This window comes from Lampris incognitus, chromosome 14 (genome assembly GCF_029633865.1).
Source record: "Lampris incognitus isolate fLamInc1 chromosome 14, fLamInc1.hap2, whole genome shotgun sequence".
In the NCBI taxonomy this organism is placed as follows: domain Eukaryota; kingdom Metazoa; phylum Chordata; class Actinopteri; order Lampriformes; family Lampridae; genus Lampris; species Lampris incognitus.
In genome coordinates this window covers 20,759,064-20,776,563 of record NC_079224.1, presented here as the reverse complement: position 1 = coordinate 20,776,563, position 17,500 = coordinate 20,759,064, and the positions used below count along the sequence as shown (strand labels likewise).

The 17,500-nt window shown below is 47.0% G+C and overlaps 1 protein-coding gene and 1 long non-coding RNA gene across 3 annotated transcripts in view; both read left to right on the top strand.

Moving 5' to 3' along the window:
- The window catches only part of LOC130124297 (uncharacterized), a 41,401-nt gene extending 25,427 nt beyond the window's left edge, over nucleotides 1-15,974 (top strand). Inside the window, exons 3-4 of the long non-coding RNA XR_008811364.1 lie at nucleotides 15,405-15,506; nucleotides 15,957-15,974. This is a non-coding gene — a long non-coding RNA (uncharacterized LOC130124297). The remainder of the gene's footprint in view (nucleotides 1-15,404; nucleotides 15,507-15,956) is intronic.
- Nucleotides 15,975-16,073: 99 nt separating this feature from the next.
- tnk2b (tyrosine kinase, non-receptor, 2b) overlaps nucleotides 16,074-17,500 on the top strand; it is a 48,544-nt gene continuing 47,117 nt past the window's right edge. For both annotated transcript variants that reach the window (XM_056292669.1, XM_056292668.1), the window contains exon 1: nucleotides 16,074-16,182. In XM_056292669.1, coding sequence (XP_056148644.1) covers nucleotides 16,102-16,182 — 81 coding nt within the window. In that variant the 5' untranslated portion in view covers nucleotides 16,074-16,101. The remainder of the gene's footprint in view (nucleotides 16,183-17,500) is intronic.

Here is a 17,500-nt window from a genome sequence, read left to right as displayed (position 1 = left end):
TGGGTGGAGAAGAGTGTCACGAGTGATTTGCGACAGAAGGGTACCAGCAAGAGTTAAAGAGAAGGTTTACAAGACGGTTGTGAGACCAGCTATTGTTGAGTCTTATCTTTAGCAGAAGGCTCGCCCGGTTCTTTGATTCAGGTCGACATAGGCAAATAAGAAGTCAGACGGCTTCTTGCTGGTTCGTGATGGTTTATTTGGCATACAACAAATAGTTCACAGGTAATGCTGCAGCGCTGGAGACGTACCCTCGGTGCAACCGGGAGTCGTCTGCCAAATAACAGAAACGCATAGTGATATATACTAAAACAACAAGGCGTGGTGCTTTTCGGAGACAGGCGTGATCTTCTTTTTTGGTTTCCCTTCGTCATTGTCGATTACGTTTTCCTCGTGTTGTTTTGCAGGTGTCGTTCCTGCTCCAAGGCCGTCCTAATCAGGCTGGCGTACACAGACTCCCTGGCCGTCCTAATCAGGCCGGCATACAATGGTCCTACTCTCAGGCCTCAGCTCCTTTACTATATTATACGGTTTGGAGACAGTGGCACTGTTGAAAAGACAGGAGGTGGAGCTGGAGGTGGCAGAGTTGAAGGTGCTAAGATTTTCACTGGGAGTGATGAAGAAGGACAGGATTAGGAACGGTTATATTAGAGGGACCGCTCACGTTGGACGGTTTGGAGACAAAGCAAGAGAGGCAAGATTGAGATGCTTTGGACATGTGTGGAGGAGACATGCTGGGTATATTGGGAGAAGGATGCTGAATATGGAGCTGCCAGGGAAGAGGAAAAGAGGAAGGCCAAAGAGGAGGTTTATGGATGTGGTGAGGGAGGACATACAGGTGGCTGGTGTGACAGAGGAAGATGCAGAAGACAGGAAGAGATGGATACGGATGATCTGCTGTGGCGACCCCTAACGAGAGCAGTCGAAAGTAGTAGTAGTAATGAGGAGTTTTGCCAGGGGGACATAGAAGCGTAGCATAGCACGTGGAAGGATCACGCTCTTCCCCACAGTCCCCCCTCCCCCTTGACCAGGCGCCCCGACCGACCAGAGCAGGCGCTAGTTCAGCGATCAGGACACATACCCACCTCCGGCTTCCCACCCACAGACACGGCCAATTGTGTCTGTGGGGATGCCGGACCAAGCCGGAGGTAACACAGGGATTCCAACCGGCGATCCTCGTGTTGGTAGGCAACGGAATAGACCGCTACACTACCTGGACGCCTCCCATCTCCATTTTTTTTTGTTTTTTGTTAAAAAAGTCTGTCTATCGCAAAATTGTATGCTTATTCTACGTAAACTATAAAAAAACTATAAACTGTAAAAACACTATTCGTTTAAATGAATAATTTCTAATTTTCTTTGGTATTTTCGTCATATGCAGATATGCAGTGGTGATTGCTGGGTAATAAGTATGTTGTTGTCCAATCTTAAGTCTCTATTTGATCATGTGATGAGACGATACGATAAGCAGTCATGCCTTTCAAACATAAAGCCGCAGTAAGAAAAGACCAGAGAGAATAGACCAGGAGGAGACGGTAGCAAAGCTCCCTAAACTAGACTCCTTAGGCTTTTTTATAAACAGTCGCCAGCCCATGGACAACCCCCCTCCTAGCAGCAGTGCAGCAGTTCACGCACACACAATCTGATTGTGGGTCCATTTTCCCTCGCCAGTTACTATTGCATGATTAGGAAAGCAACCTTGGACAAATTACTTCATAACTGTACTTGAAATATCGTATTACACGGCGACACGACACAGCTGCAATAGAGGATTTGGATTTGCCATAATGACACATCACAGCGCATGTTTCGATTGTTGCTTCTTTGAAAGTTTACATCACCAACAGCGATTTCTCCTGACATCTTAATCACAGAGCTCAGCTGATGGATGCATCTCCGTTCTGTGAAGCTGGCAGCAACAAGCGACTGTCTGCAGAAAGTTTACCCATGTCAACAATATACTTAGTGTTAGCTCTAGCCAGTTATACATAGTTACAGTAGTTTAGAGCAGCGTTTCCCAACCTAGTCCTCAAGGAACCCATATCCTGCAGATTTTCATCGTAACCCTGCATAGGTAGCCCTGCTTGTACTTATTCAACCAATCATCTCACAGCACTTAATTATGCAAGGTGTGCAACATCTGATATAATTCATTGCTGATTGGTTGAATAACTACAAACGGGTACCTATTCAGGGTTGCAAAGAAATCTGCAGAATAGGGGCTCTTCGAGGACTGGGTTGGGAAACACTGGTTTAGAGGGTAGTGATCTAGCAACTCGCCTGCTATTGTGTTTTTTTGTTGTTGTTGTTGCCTACATCCTTTCTCAATAACAGCTCTAGTGGTGTAAACATTCCAGCTGTAGCTGGTTGATTAGCTGACTTGTTGATTTGATTGATAGTCTGTTTACGTTACCGCGTGTCAGAGCGCTATCCGTGGTTCTGATAGCGCTCTCTTTGACCTCTCTACTTTCCCCATACAGGAAGTCCCTGGGTTACGAACGAGTTCCGTTTTTGAGTCTGTACTTAACTCGAATTTGTATGTAAGTCGGAACAGTTCTGTACAGTTCACATCTAGCATCAATTAGTCAAATGTTTGTCTTAGTATATCGTATATTTTTTTACCTAAAACATCATAAATACAATAAGGCAGTAATAATAAATGTAACCACATTACAGTATTTATAATTCAGAGAGAGAATGTGTGTATAGGTATAAAAAATCATTAAAGAAACCCGTCTTTATGCATGCTCAGTAATCCAGGTTAGAAAATCAGTGTACCACAGTGTATGCAGATGAACTGATTCAAATTTATTTGATTAAAGAAACATTTCTTACATTTCAAACTCCCGAAGCTCAGGCGGGACGGTTTGGAGACAAAGCAAGAGGCAAGATTGAGATGGCTTGGACGTGTGTGGAGGAGAGATGCTGGGTGTTGTTAGGTTGTGAAAAAAGACACGACAGGCGAAGCTGTAGTCGGAGCGTACTCTGTTTAATCAACACATTGTTAAAATACAACATATTGTTGATAACATAACATAACATGAAGGGGTGTGTGTGCTTCATCACTAGTAACTAGCTTGTACGTGGGCCCGTCGTAATTACCCCACTGCCCCAGCACAGTCAGTGTCTGCTACCTAATGCTGCTATTGCCAGGAGAGCACTAAGCCTTCACTGACCGCCACGTCTTCGGGTTTCCTGTTTACATTTCCAGTGAGTTGCCATCGTGCATTTTTTTCCCCTCTCTATTTTCTCCCCAATTGTACCTGGCCAATTACCCCACTCTTCCGAGCCGTCCCGGCTGCTGCTCCACCCCCTCTGCCGATCCGGGGGGGGGGGGGGACTGCAGACTACCACACGCCTCCTCCAATGCATGCGGAGTCGCCAGCCATTTCTTTTCCCCTGACAGTGAGGAGTTTCCCCAGGAGGATGTAGTGCGTGGGAGGATCACGCTATTCCCCCCAGTTGCCCCTCCCACCTGAACAGGTGCCCCGAATGACCAGAGGAGGCGCTAGGTGCAGCGACCAGGACACATACCCACATCCGGCTTCCCACCCGCAGACACGGCCAGTTGTGTCTGTTGGGATGCCCGACCAAGCCGGAGGAAACACGGGGTTTCGAACCGGCGATCCCCTTGTTGGTAGGCAACGGAATAGACTGGCACGCCACCCGGACGCCCCAGTCTTAATATTTTTATATATTCTTGATGAGTCCCTGGCATTTCCTTTTCTATACACATGCAGTGGTCCAACTACACCTTCAAAAGTGAGCAGAAATCACTTTACGTCTCGCTTTTATCGATTCACAGTTTAACATCAGTTTTTCTCAGCTTTCTCAGAGAGAGCTGCCTCTACTGAACAGAAACAGAAAATCTCGTTTCCACGGAAACAGAAAATCTACTAAACAGAAAATCTTGCAGGAAATCTTTAATTTGTTTCAATCCTGAAGTAGATTTCGGGAAAACTTGGGGAAAACGTTTATGTTAATTATTTTAGATCTCTTCGTGGCCATTGTGACTATCAGACAGCATCTTTATTGGCAAGCTGATTGTTTTTCTTCCATTGGACCATTTCATTCACACTTTTGAAATATGCCAGTTTTTGGGCTGTAGAGCGAGGAGAGAGAGAGGGGTGTGCTGCTAAACGTAGGGGTGCGTTGTAGTTTCTAGTGGATGGAGGGTTTATCACAGCCTACTCTCATGTGAATGACATATACAGAGGCTTCAGGAACTCGCAGCCTTGGCCCTGGAGGTGGTCGGCAGTTGAAAACGAAGGACACATATGTGGGATTTCTCTTGATTCCCGAGCAGCTGTATTGGCATGTGGACCAAGGCTGAGAATGAGTTGGCATGTTTAGAGTCACTTCATCATCATCACACACACACACACACACACACACACACACACACACACACACACACACACACACACACACACACACACACACACACACACACACAAGCCCTTGGCTTGATGTATGACTGGATCATCCAGATGGCAAACAAATCATGGATGGCTTTAGCTTATGAAGATTTGCGGATCTCACAATATGTGACCTTGATACACACACACACACACACACACACACACACACACACACACACACACACACACACACACACACACACACACACACACACACACACACACACACATACACGTCCTGTCCTTTGCTCCCCTGGCTGCACTGGTGCTACCCCACCACCCTCACAAAGCCCACTTAAATCCCACCTGTCAGGCCTGCAGGGGTGACACTCTGCAGACCGCCACACACTCACGTGCCCCCTCACCACTTCCTAGAAATAAAAGACAGCATGGGCACTGAGGATTATGAACTGCAGAGGTCTCTCTCTCTCTCTCTCTCTCTCTCTCTCTCTCTCTCTCTCTCTCTCTCTCTCTCTCTCTCTCTCTCTCTCTCTCTCTCTCTCTCTCTCTCTCTCTTGCTGCAGTCATGGTTAGTTACATATACAACTATATGCAAGATATATACTCTCTCTCTCTCTCTCTCTCTCTCTCTCGCTGCAGTCGTGGTGACTCTTACACATACAACTATATGCAAGATATATACTCTCTCTCTCTCTCTCTCTCTCTCTCTCTCTCTCTCTCTCTCTCTCTCTCTCTCTCTCTCTCTCTCTCTCTCTCTCTCTCTCTCTCTCTCTCTCTCATACCACATAGCCATGCACTTCTATCTCACTTGAATCAGTTCACTGTGTCTGTCCATCTCTGATTCAGGTGAAGGGTAAATCTTTCCGGGAACAGGGTGATAAAAGAGGCTTTGCTGATGATAATGTTGACTCAATATAAAAGAGGACATTGGATGAAATGTTGTCTTAAGTGCCCTCTTTAGATTCCACTCTGGCGTGCCGCCACAGTAAGAACAGGCTCTGCCCTGGCAATATCTCTTTCAAAATCACTTTACTTATGGTCAAACAGAGTCACTTGATAGTCTAAAGTGTTTTGCCAGCAACACTTCAAGTCTTGACTGTGAAGTTAGTTGCTCTTTCTTCTACTAACATGGTACATGATGACCATTCCACAGTGCTTCTGCATGTGGCGCAAACCAACTTTATGTTCTCATGTTTCAAGCAAGCATAAGCTGTTGATTTTCAGGATTAATTATATCATCATTGAGAGCTCATTTGCACCTTCAAATATTCAATGGTTAATGATATGCACAATTAATTAGATTGTGGTTAAAGTGACTATTGAATTTAAAGCAAGATAACACTCCCCGCTGAAGCTATATAATGTATTTATGCACAAAGTATTTCAGTGAAGTTGTTTTCAGCACAGATTTGGCCACGGCCCCCAGTAGCAGAGCAGATGCGGGGCATGGGATCCCCAGGGCCCATTGAGGTCGGGGCCACTACATAGCACTGCAGGGCTTGCATCAGGGGCAGGCAAAATGTTTCAATTTGATGGGTGCTGTTGGGATGGGTTGGGTGGGGGTTAGGAGGTTTTAGTGCCTTTGCCACCCCAAGTGTTCTCAACATCCATGATTGAAGACTTTTACAGCAACTGTCACCAGTATTAAAGGAATAGTTCGATTTTCTTTTTTGGAGAAGTGTCCCTATTTTGTACTCACCACTCACATAGTGCATATGTGCGTTTGAGTGATCCTTTTTAAAAATTTACATTTTTTTACGGTTGGTTATGGTCGTTTCCTGTCATGCGACTTCCTGCAACACAGCCTGCAAACAATTACTCTCAGGAGTCCAGCACAAAAAAGGCAAACATGGAGAATGGAATTTATCATTAAAAACAACTGTACATTTTTACACTGACCACTTCAGTTTGCTAGGATGGACTGCTGTATCATTGTGTGAGCTATGGCTGAACTGCGGAGTGTTTTTTTGCTCTGAACGAGGATTATGGATTTGTCCCCCATTAATTAGATTGAACTGTAGCAGGCAAGGCATAGATGCATGTCCAGTACCAAGAAAAGAATGAATGACTGTGAAAATGAAACCTACCTATGAACCACCTGAGCGGCGAGTATAGAGTAAGGATGGACTTCAAAAAATCCAACCCATTCCTTTAAGTCAGAGCATGAATATTATAAATGTGGACATTTTTTGTCTCCGCTCCCTCTCCTATTCTGGAGCTTTGCTGATGTGGAATGGTGGAAATGATGAAAGTGGTGCAGCTTCCTGGAAATGATGTGGCCATGATAATATCTTACGAAATCATCACGGCCAATCATTCAGTCGGCGCTTTTTTTACCGATCCACACAAGTTTTTGCTTCATTGCTGTGTCTTTCAGGCTAAGGATTTTCCAATATGGAAAGGATTAGTCAGGAGATTAGTCAGGAGATTAGCTCTGGAATATGACTGACAGCATGTGACTATTAGTTCGGCCGTAGCCACTGTCAAGGCTAAAGGAGGAAAGTAAACAGTAGCCATCAGAACCAGTCATGAAGCAGAAAGATCTACTTATTTCAATGTAGCTACCTCACCAAGTGTGGAATTTAAATCATACCGCTTTACTCTGTACAAGTGCTGGTTCAGACAAGTTCTCCTTATTTCTGCAAGTGAGAGATGTTCTCAGGTCAATATTTGATGTAATGTCCCTGGGTTGTCATACCCTCTACCTAGTCATTCTTTTTTTTTTCTTTTTGGAATGTTTTCCCCCGTCTCCCCAATTGTATCTGGCCAATTACCCCACTCTTGTGAGCCATCCCGGGTCTCTGCTCCACCCCCTCTACTGATTCGGGTAGGGCTGCAGACTACCACATGCCTCCTCTGATACATGTGGAGCTGCCAGCTGCTGCTTTTCACCTGACTGAGGAGTTTCACCAGGGGGATGTAGCACATGGGAGGGTCACACTATTCCCCCCAGTTCCCTCTTCCCCCCGAGCAGGCACCCTGACCAACCAGAGGAGGCGCTAGTGCAACGACAAAGACACATACCCAAATCTGGCTTTCCACATGCAGACACGGCCAATTGTGCCTGTAGGGATGCTTGACCAAGCCGGAGGTAACACGGGGATTCAAACCAGCGATTCCTGTGTTTGTAGGCAACGGAATAGACTGCTACACTACCTGGACACTCCATCCTAGTCAGATTCATGTTGGAAATAGGGTTAGGGTTAGCCCAAGGTCAATAGATCAAATACTGGTCTGAGAAACATCCCTTACTTGCAGAAATTTTCAACATTCTGTTTGTGTGTGTGTGTGTGTGTGTGTGTGTGTGTGTGTGTGTGTGTGTGTGTGTGTGTGTGTGTGTGTGTGTGTGTGTGTGTGTTGTAGAGATAACACTCAATTAGCAGCCATAATACTGAGCAGTGTTCTGTGTGTATCTGAAACGCTGCCAAAATTGTGTGGAAAATTGTTTGCCAGTGACATCACTGGCAAAGAATTTGTGCTTGTGAAAACTACAACCCTTACTTCCTGGTTTACTTATTTACATCCTACCTTTGGTGGGCTGCATCAAAATACATCACATTGTGTAAGAGTCAGCGTTGAGCCAAAATGAGACTGTACGCTCTGCTCACTTCCTGTCCACCCAACACACCCTGGCCATAGACAAACCAGCTATGTCACCGGCTGAACCAGACTTGCCATGTGAACGTTTTCCCATGGGTGCCCTCACTGGAAACTGTAAATGGTAATGACCTTGGCACAGTCACAGTGTCTTGGCTCTTGGTTCAGCAGGTTGCCTTCTCTGTTGGTGTATTAGTTTAAATAGTGACTGGCGAGTTTAACCCCGAGTGGAGCGAAGTCATTGGCCGGGTCTGCAAGCCTTGACCCCCGACTGCCAAAATTGGTGGTTGGGTGTTGATACCATAACCTAATAGGAGAAATATTATTTCACAAGGATGCTTAAACATTTTCACCATGGGTTCTTAAATTCTAAAAATATTGGTCATGAAGAGGACAGGGCTACTTTTCGTGTGAGTGAGGATGATCAGTCTCACCCCATGGTTGAAGAACAAACTTGGGTAATATAAAACTCGAGTGGAATATTAACCACAGCAGGAGTTATTTTTGTCAGTCAGACTGATTTTACTGTGATTGCTAACTATGTGATATGATAAACCATTTACCAAAACACAGGACTTGATGCAAATGTGCCATGTTGTGTCTTCACACTGAAGACCAATTCAGACAGCAAGCTAATATTTTAATGTACTCATTGTACAACCAGTCAGTGTCGACCGTAAAGGACATTGGGCTGTACTGTCATTCATCTAGTAGCAACATAATACACCACATTCATTCTTTAAATTTCCAAGAATTTTTAACCTTTTCAAGATTTTCAACCTCTGTCTTATTCATTTATCCAGTCTATGCACTATCTGGAATCACTATTGGGGTTTCTTAGTCCATAAGCCTGTACACTGTGAACTCTCTGGAGAAGTCCCAAAGTCAAATGCTGCATTTCCTTCTTGACGCGGTGACACCTACACATACACCTACACATCATCATCGGCAGTCATTCGGGCTCGAGTATGACCATCCTCCCTCTGGGTCTTCAGGTGGGTGTAGAGGCTGATCCTGGAGCTGCATAATGGGAGGACCCCTGCACGTGGCAGCTTTTTAAGTGGAGTAGCTGATGCACCTGCAGCCACCGCATGGTCCTTGGCAGGGAGTGGCCAGAATCCAATGGCATGGAGAACCAAAACAATTGGGGACCACCCGCTGTTGCAGCCTTCAGCTGCCTTCACTGCCGTTGTGACCTGGAGACATCTTCTGCCAGTTCCGCTGTTGAGGTCTTTGTTGGATCGCGACTCGTCTGGAACCTCCCCCTTGATCAATCTGCCTTGGGTGACCCTATCAGGAGCCAAGCTCCGGATGGCATAGCTATTGGGATCATTGGTACATGCAAGCATCTCCACCACGGCAAGGTGGCGATCCAAGAGAAGATACACGTACACACACGTATACATATATACACATACACATACACGCCTCTGCAGCTGCTGTGCTGTCCATTCTCTACCTTACTGATTACATTTCCACCATGCAAGCCTCAAACCAGCAACAGACACAAGGGATATCGTCCAGCCCCCTGGTCCACAACTTACCCCTGTCCCTAGCGGTTGCACTCTACCCACCAACAGTCATAAAAAAACACAGAAGGGAACTGGGAGTTGCAGGGCCACAAGCATTTAAGGTCTTTTGAAGGCCTCCTAAAGGAATGGTCCCTTCCCTCAATGACCTCCGATGCATGGGCTTGAATTGCTACATCTGTACCGCTACACCCCCGACCTGTCTGGTCCAATTCTCTCTGCTCTCCATCACAGTCACCAAGAAGGCGTTTGCATGTTTTAGCAGGCTCTACTTTACCTCCCCCCTGACTCAAGATGGCTGACAAACGGAGTTGTCCAGCTCTCCCTATAGGAACGTTTCTGAGAGGCCTGGCTGTCGTATGCAGCGGAAACACAGAGGTTAAAGAGTTTAAGGTACAGTGCTCTCCCAGTAAATATTTTTACAGTGTTCTCGGGGATTTTTAAAGCCACATTCACAAAAGGGACAAAAAAAAATCCATACAAACTTAACTTTGACTTCTAGTAAATATACCTCTATCCTGATTCAGCCATTTTTGTCCATGATGAGATACATTTTCGAGGCCAAGTCTGTAACTCACTGAACTCGGAGAAGGCATGTTGTGGATATAAATTTGAGAAAAAAATGAAAATGAGATGCAGATACGTTTACATCTAATATTGTAGCCTAAGTTTTTTAAGTTAGAAGAGAAATCAAGGGGATTCATGCAGTACTCGACACCACTAGCAAGGCCATGCTGTCAATCACAAAGTATATTTATATAAAGCACAGGATTGACCATTGTAATTCCCGAACTGCAGAAGTTAGTATTTTTACTATTATTATTGTTGTTGTTATTTTAAACAGAAAGGTGCTTCAGACAGATTTCTTAGCGAGACACTCTGGGGTTGTGAGGACTGCCTGACCAGCAAATCCACGTCTCATGTCAGAGAAGGTCTTTCTGAGCCTCCACACTGTCTGCGATGGAGCGTGTTAACATCATTAGTGGGAGGCGGTGGGCAGCAGTGACCCAGCATGACACAACACCATGGATTAACACTGCTTAAGCTAGCGTGGTCTTGTCTGGCCTCTTCCTTCCTGTCCTCCTCTCCCCACGGGCATTTTCTTCTGGAGGGTGATGTTCTCTGTGTCTTCGGCCTTCTGCCTCCTCATTTTGCAATCATTTATCTATCACCAGTTGTGTAATATTATGCATATGTACTTTTTCTTTTGCTGTCATGTGATAGATATTGTACATTAGAGACAAGTAAAACGGTATCTTGACGTTAGTGCCAGGTGATATAGAAAATGTCAGGAATCAGGAACACTTCATTTGTCATTTTATTTCTTGTACTCGTGCACATGAAATGGAATGTAACGCCGTTTCCCCCAGCCCTGTTATTATCATGATAATCACAGGGAGTTTATTTATTTATTTATACACCCCCACCCCCATCTTTTTTCTCCCAGTTGTATTTGGCCAATTTGGCCAACCCCACTATTCCGAGCCGTCCCGGTCACTGCTCCACCCGCCCTGTCGATCCGGGGAGGGCTGCAGACTACCTATGGAGTCGCCAGCCGCTTCTTTTCACCTGACAGTGAGGAGTGTCGCCAGGGGGACATAACACATGGGAAGATCATGCCATTCCCCCCCCAGTTCCCCCCCCAGTTCCCCCTCCCCCCCGAACAGGTGCCCCGACCGACCAGAGGAGGTGCTAGTGCAGCGACCAGGACACATACGCATATCCGGCTTCCCACCCGCAGACACAGCCAATTGTGTCTGTAGGGACGCCCGACCAAGCCAGAGGTAACACAGGGATTCAAACCGGCGAGCCCCGTGTTGGCAGGCAACAGAATAAACCGCTACACCACCCGGACACCCCATCATAGAGAATGTAACTCAGTATTGATGTACAATACACAATTATAGCTGCTTACGTATGCCAAAAAGACCCATTTAAGAATCCAGCTGAGGTTCATCACTCTGAACTGTTTTGTAATGCTTTCATATCAAACCAAACAAGTTTTCAAATAATGCTCGAATATTTAAGACCTCATTTCATGAGAAATTTCAGGTGATAAATGCTCAGCATTAATTTGAGCAACAAAATGATGTATCACAATGTGAAAATATCTGAATTTCATCCAAATACAATACCATAAAGAAGCATTGATGAACTATAATATTGAATTACTGCCCAGCCCTACTTGAAATATTAACATCATTTGCTTCGACCGGCTCATGTCCTCCTGCTGGGTGGGTTTTGCTGTGTCCCTACAGTTTGGAAGTACTTCACTCATTTTATCTATCATAGTAAAACAAACCATCATGAAGTGAAATGAAAGCAAGTCCTTAAAGCCACTTGAGTAGATCCAGGTTTGCTGAACACATTAAAGTGTGTATCCAGCACAGCTTTAGAGAGCAGTAAAATGGATCCTTGGCCAAATTATTTTCCCCATTCGTTTTGCCAGATGGGTTGAAGGCCTCTGTGACAGTATTTGGACTATTTAACAGTCACACTCAGAAACCAGCAGTGAGGAATTTCTCCTATGTGGGGAGGCAGTTCCTCCAGGCTGCTGTGACACTAAGTTCAGAGGAAAGAAAGGGAACAAGTAGAGGGATGGAGAGATGGAAGAGATATTGGATGAAGAGAGACGGTTTAGGGGGCAGATGAAAAACACCTCCGCATGTTGGGTGGTGAAGAAGGCGATGCGGTTTTTAAGGCCCACTTGCCGTTCACTCTGAAGAATCTGATTTGCCACCACCCTGGCCGACCTAACCAATGGCCTCCAATGACTGCAGGCTCAGCTTAAACAGAGAAAGGAGAATATTACCTGGCACGGAGGAGAAAATAAAACAGCCTTCTTGGAGAGAACAAGTGCAAGATGTGGGGTGGTGGGTATTAGAGCGTTCTTGTGAAATGCTGCAGTTTTTACCCTTTCAAATTCAAAACCATGAATGGAGACCAGAGTAATAGTTATCACTCGGACTTGGTATTGGCCAGGACCTCACAAATACGATACGTGTCACGATACGATTGTATAACGATACATTGCGATATGATACATATTGCGATACATTGCAATACTCTACATCATTTCCTGAAAATTTAAAAATATAGCTGAAAATGCAACTTGCCTAGTACCACCTGGGTAGTCTAATATTTACATCATATTATATTTTGATAACTCAGCGGACAAATTGAGTCAGAACTATTTAATTCAAAATTTCCATTCCAATTCATTAGAGCGGTATTTGCATTACACGGTGCAGACTGGGTCACCGAACACACTGAGCTGAAATTTAGCTGCCACATCATATGAGAGTAAAGTGTGCGTATTAAGTATTCTTATTGTGTCACTGAGCACATTGAACTGAAATCCGTTTAAAACATGAATGTGTCTGGGTGACGTGGCAGTCTATTCCGTTGTCTACCAAGACGGGGATCACTGGTTCGAATCCCCGTGTTACCTCCGGCTTGGTCGGGCGTCCCTACAGACACAATTGGCCGTGTCTGTGGGTGGGAAGCCGGATGTAGGTACGTGTCCTAGTCGCTGCACTAGCGCCTTCTCTGGTCGGTCGGGGCACCTGTTCAGGGGGGGGGGACTGGGGGGAATGGTGTGATCCTCCCATGTGCTACTATATTCCCCTGGTGAAACTTCTCACTGTCAGGTGAGAAGAAGCGGCTGGCGACACCACATGTATCGGAGGAGACGTGGTAGTCCCCGGATCGGCAGAAGCGGTGGAGCAGTGACCGGGACGGCTCGGAAGAGTGGGGTAATTGGCTGGATACAATTGGGGAGAAAAGGGGGGGGGAGTAAAAAAAAAGAAAAGAAACATGGCTAATTTTTCCAGTGTATCGATACAAGGGGCGGAAAATCGATAAAGTATCGTGAAAAAAATTGTAATAATCAGCTGTATTAATTTTTTGTGTAGCTCTGTCACTGATTTCCGTGAATGGCGTGATGTCAGACTGCTCAGTTGTCCGGAGCATTTTCTCCAGCCTGTTTATCATCACTATTTCTTCTTCGCCATGGAGGCTGCAGCGCCATGCTCATGAGCAATCATTCCCAAAGTGGTCCTCGGTTGGTCTTGCAGTCAGTCCTAAGACTTGCGAATGTTTGGGTCTGGCATGTGTTGCACATTGGTGCTTGTGTGCGTACACTCGTGCATTTCATAAGTGCGCTGTTATGAATGCGGTACTCATGCACGTGGCCGTAGAAATGTCGATTCCTTCATGTGTGTGCGAGAATCGTCTCGGTGTCGTCCCGGTCCTGTGTTTTTGAGCGCGGCATGGCGTGCACACGAGTGTGGCAGCGAGGGCCCCGGAGGAACCGATTTAGCGGAGGAGCCGAGAGTTGAGAGTAGGAAGTTAAGGCCGCTCAGCGTCCTGCAAATAACAGGCCTCGGGACATCAACACAGTGCAGGGACGAGAGGGAGAGGAAGACGGTGAGAGGAAAAATAGAGGCAGAATATGAGATGGGAGAAGGAGAAATGATGAAGGGGGGGGGCAGTGAGGATTGGAGAATGTAAGGAATGCAAGAAAGAGGGGAACTCAACAAAGAAAGAGAGAAGAATAGATACATGGGACAGTGGCAGACAGACCGACAGAGAACGAGACACTCCTTAATTCATTAAGCACAGTGTGGCGCTGATGGGTCAAAGCCATCTTCGCTGGTACGAAGGATGTGGAATCGAACGGTCGGAGTCAAGTTGAGACGAGAAGCAGGCCACACACGTGAATGGGTGCGCACACTCGCACGTGCACACACATTGTTCTTTTATTCTATTTTCCTCTCCATCCAGATGTCCACTCCGCAAGGCTCCAGATGGTCTCTTCTACCCTCCCTGTGGAAGAGAGGTGCTTTATGCATGCACACACACACACACACACACAAATCCGCATGGCCATGTTTTTCCTCCCTCCCCGGGGAAGATTAACCCTCCTTATTAGGGCTCCCCCACCACCTCCCTTCTTTGTCTCTCCTTCCCCTCCCACTCTTGTCAGCTTGCCACTCTCTCATTGGCTGCCTCTCTCTGGACCACTGCTGACTGGAGATCACCGTGACGACAGGCGTGGGGTGGGGTGGGTGGGAGGCTGACATCGCTACTGTGACAGGAGAGGCGACTACTCGCTAGATACCGAGATGGAGCTGTGAATGAAAAAAAAACAAAAAACAAAAAACACTTAAGAGGACAGGTGGTGGTGGTGGGGGGGGGGTGCAGAGAGGGGAGGCAATGAGAGGAGGAGAGGGAAAAACAATAACATCAAGGGATTAGGCATCGGCCGAGCAGTCACGAAGTCCATTTAGAGAAAGGGGGGGGGGAAATCTGCCTAGATTCTGCTCCCGATCGTGGCGCTAAGCTGCCTTTCCGATTGGACAGCTGTTTCAAAACGTGCCACTGTAAAAACACACACACACACACACACACACACACACACACACAAAAGGAGGATACAAAAAAAAGCCACAAAAAAAAACACAACAAAAACAGCAGATTATCCAGCTCTTAAGTATGGGATAATCTTTTTCGCCTCCTTTCTGTGGTGATTTTGATCTCCCTCGGCAGCGAGAGGAGGAGGTAAAGCGGCAAGAGGGATGCCTTGAGCACAGGAATAGAAACACGGGAAGAGGGGGAATCGCTGGATGGGGGAGAGAGCATGCGTCAGCGCCGAGGCAGGGCAAACGAGAGCGGCCACGGAGAGAGAGAGAGAGAGAGAAAGAGACAGACGGATAGAGAAGGGGAGACGGTGACGGAGGAGGGAGGGATGAGGGAGGTGGGAGTTGCAAGGTGGAGCGAGAGATTGAAGGTAGAGGTCATTACTGTTGGGCGAGAGCAGACGGCAGAAAGACGTCCCGTCAGATGTAACTGCGTCCACTGCCACACCTCTCTAACCGTCCGTCCGTCCTCTCTGCAGCGGCTCCACGGCAGCTCACCAACCTGTCTGACGGCGGTGTAAGGACGCCGCCCGTACGGCCGAGTCAGACTGGAGACAGGAAACGCGGCGCCACTTCCAGAGGTGGGTTTTTCTGCTCCTTTTTTTTTCCTCTGAAGAAGATTTGCTGTTTGCAAACTGCCACGTTTAGGAGGAGACTTGTGTCCATGCCGTTCCAGAGGATTATTACCGGCTCGAGCTCGCCGGAGGAATACGTTATCACCCATGCCCTCGGCCACAAGCTCCTTCGCCCTTAATGTGTGGCCGGCCAAAGAGTACAGCTCCCTTAGCCCTGAGTCGAAGTGAGAGATGGCTGTCCTGCCTCCCCCCCCCCCCCCCCCCAAAAGAAGATCTAGCTTTTATTGAGCCAGGAAAACAGTGAAGGTAGATTTACCGGCAGTAAACCGTGGAAGGATGTGATGCTACATGATCACAACCGTTACCTCGCCGCACTAGACTGCCCAAAGTAGACACTTATGCATGTTGGCTTCACTGGAAATGAGACAAAGAATGCTGTACCTGTCTTAATGTCAGAGCTGCTGTTGATGAGCCGACTGACTGGTTCGCTGACTGGCTGACCGACTAGCTGGCTGACTGGCAGGCTGCAGCTGAGGCCGTCGGGGGACTGAGAGGGACACATAGGCCGAGGGAGGCGGGTACCAGGTGGCCGGATCCCGCAATGGGAGAGACGGCAGAATACCAGAGGCTGCAGGAGACGCCGGAGTCGGACTACCAACGCCTGCCCAGCGAGGATGAAGAGGTAGACCTCTAGAGCCGGCTCTGTTGTATTACCGAGTCTCTAACATGTGTGGTGTGTGAGCAGTGGTTGGCCATGTGTACGTTTGTGTGTTGTTGTTTGTGCACATCTGTGTGTGAGTGAAGGTGTGTGTGTAATCACAAGATGTGCTCCTAAGCAGTGAATCTTAGGGGTACTGTAGCACCAAATCCTACAGTAGTAAAGGTGTACCCAGAAAGGTAGAGTGGGAAGCCAGCTCCCAACATTCAAAGACGGCTGCTCCCCTATGACATCAGTGTGCCGGTCAAATCCCACTGTGCACCCCTACTGAGAGTTAGGCATGCAGACAGCTTCGGCTGGCTCTGGTCGGGGTTGTGGACATTTTTAGGGTGTGTCTCAAGGTCATTGTAGGTATTAGGGGGGGTCAGTGATTTTCAAAAAAAAATTTTTTTTTAGGTTTTGACTGAAGGAATGAAGGGAGATTAGGATGTTGTTTTCATCAGTTATTCCCTTTTTGTCCGTCTTTAATGTCCATCACAGGGAGGTACAGCGGGTGAGGACTGTGCCCCATTGGCTCACGCTTCAGAACGGGCCGTTGATTTTTGGTGTCGACCCTCTTCGTCTTGCAGGGGTAGAGTGTAACTTTTACACGTTATGATACATCAGTGTAAGGAGTTATCTGTCTTTCCCTCACACAGAGGACATCTCGCCAACGCTCATCTCTCACACAGGATACGGCACACACACACACACACACACACACACACACACACACACACACACACACACACACACACACACACACACACACATAAACACACACACACACACACACACACACAATTGCCGAACACCCAGCAGCTCTCGCCCCCCACACGAGGCCGGTGGCGCCTGTGCAGCATTGCTGAATGCGGAACCATGAGGTCATTGATGAAGTGCTGCTGAATGAGCTCTGCAACAGGCAAATATAACATCCAAACCCACCTCTTCTCTCCCCTCGCTTTTCTCTCTCTCTCTCTCTCTCTCTCTCTCTCTCTCTCTCTCTCTCTCTCTCTCTCTCTGTCTCTCTGTCTCTCTCTCTCTCTCTCTCTCTCTCTCTCTCTCTCTCTCTCTCTCTCTCTCTCTCTCTCTCTCTCTCTCTCTTTCTCTCTCTCTCTCATTCTTCTCTCTCACTCTCTTTTCCCCTCACACACACACACACACACACAGAAATCCCCAGCTTGCAACATGGTACCAGCTTATCAGGAGAAGGAAGCGCTCTGGGGGGCAGAATAGGCAGATGGAGAGAGGGAACGAGAAATAGAGAGCAACGAAGAAAAAAACAAACACAAAAAGGGAGAGG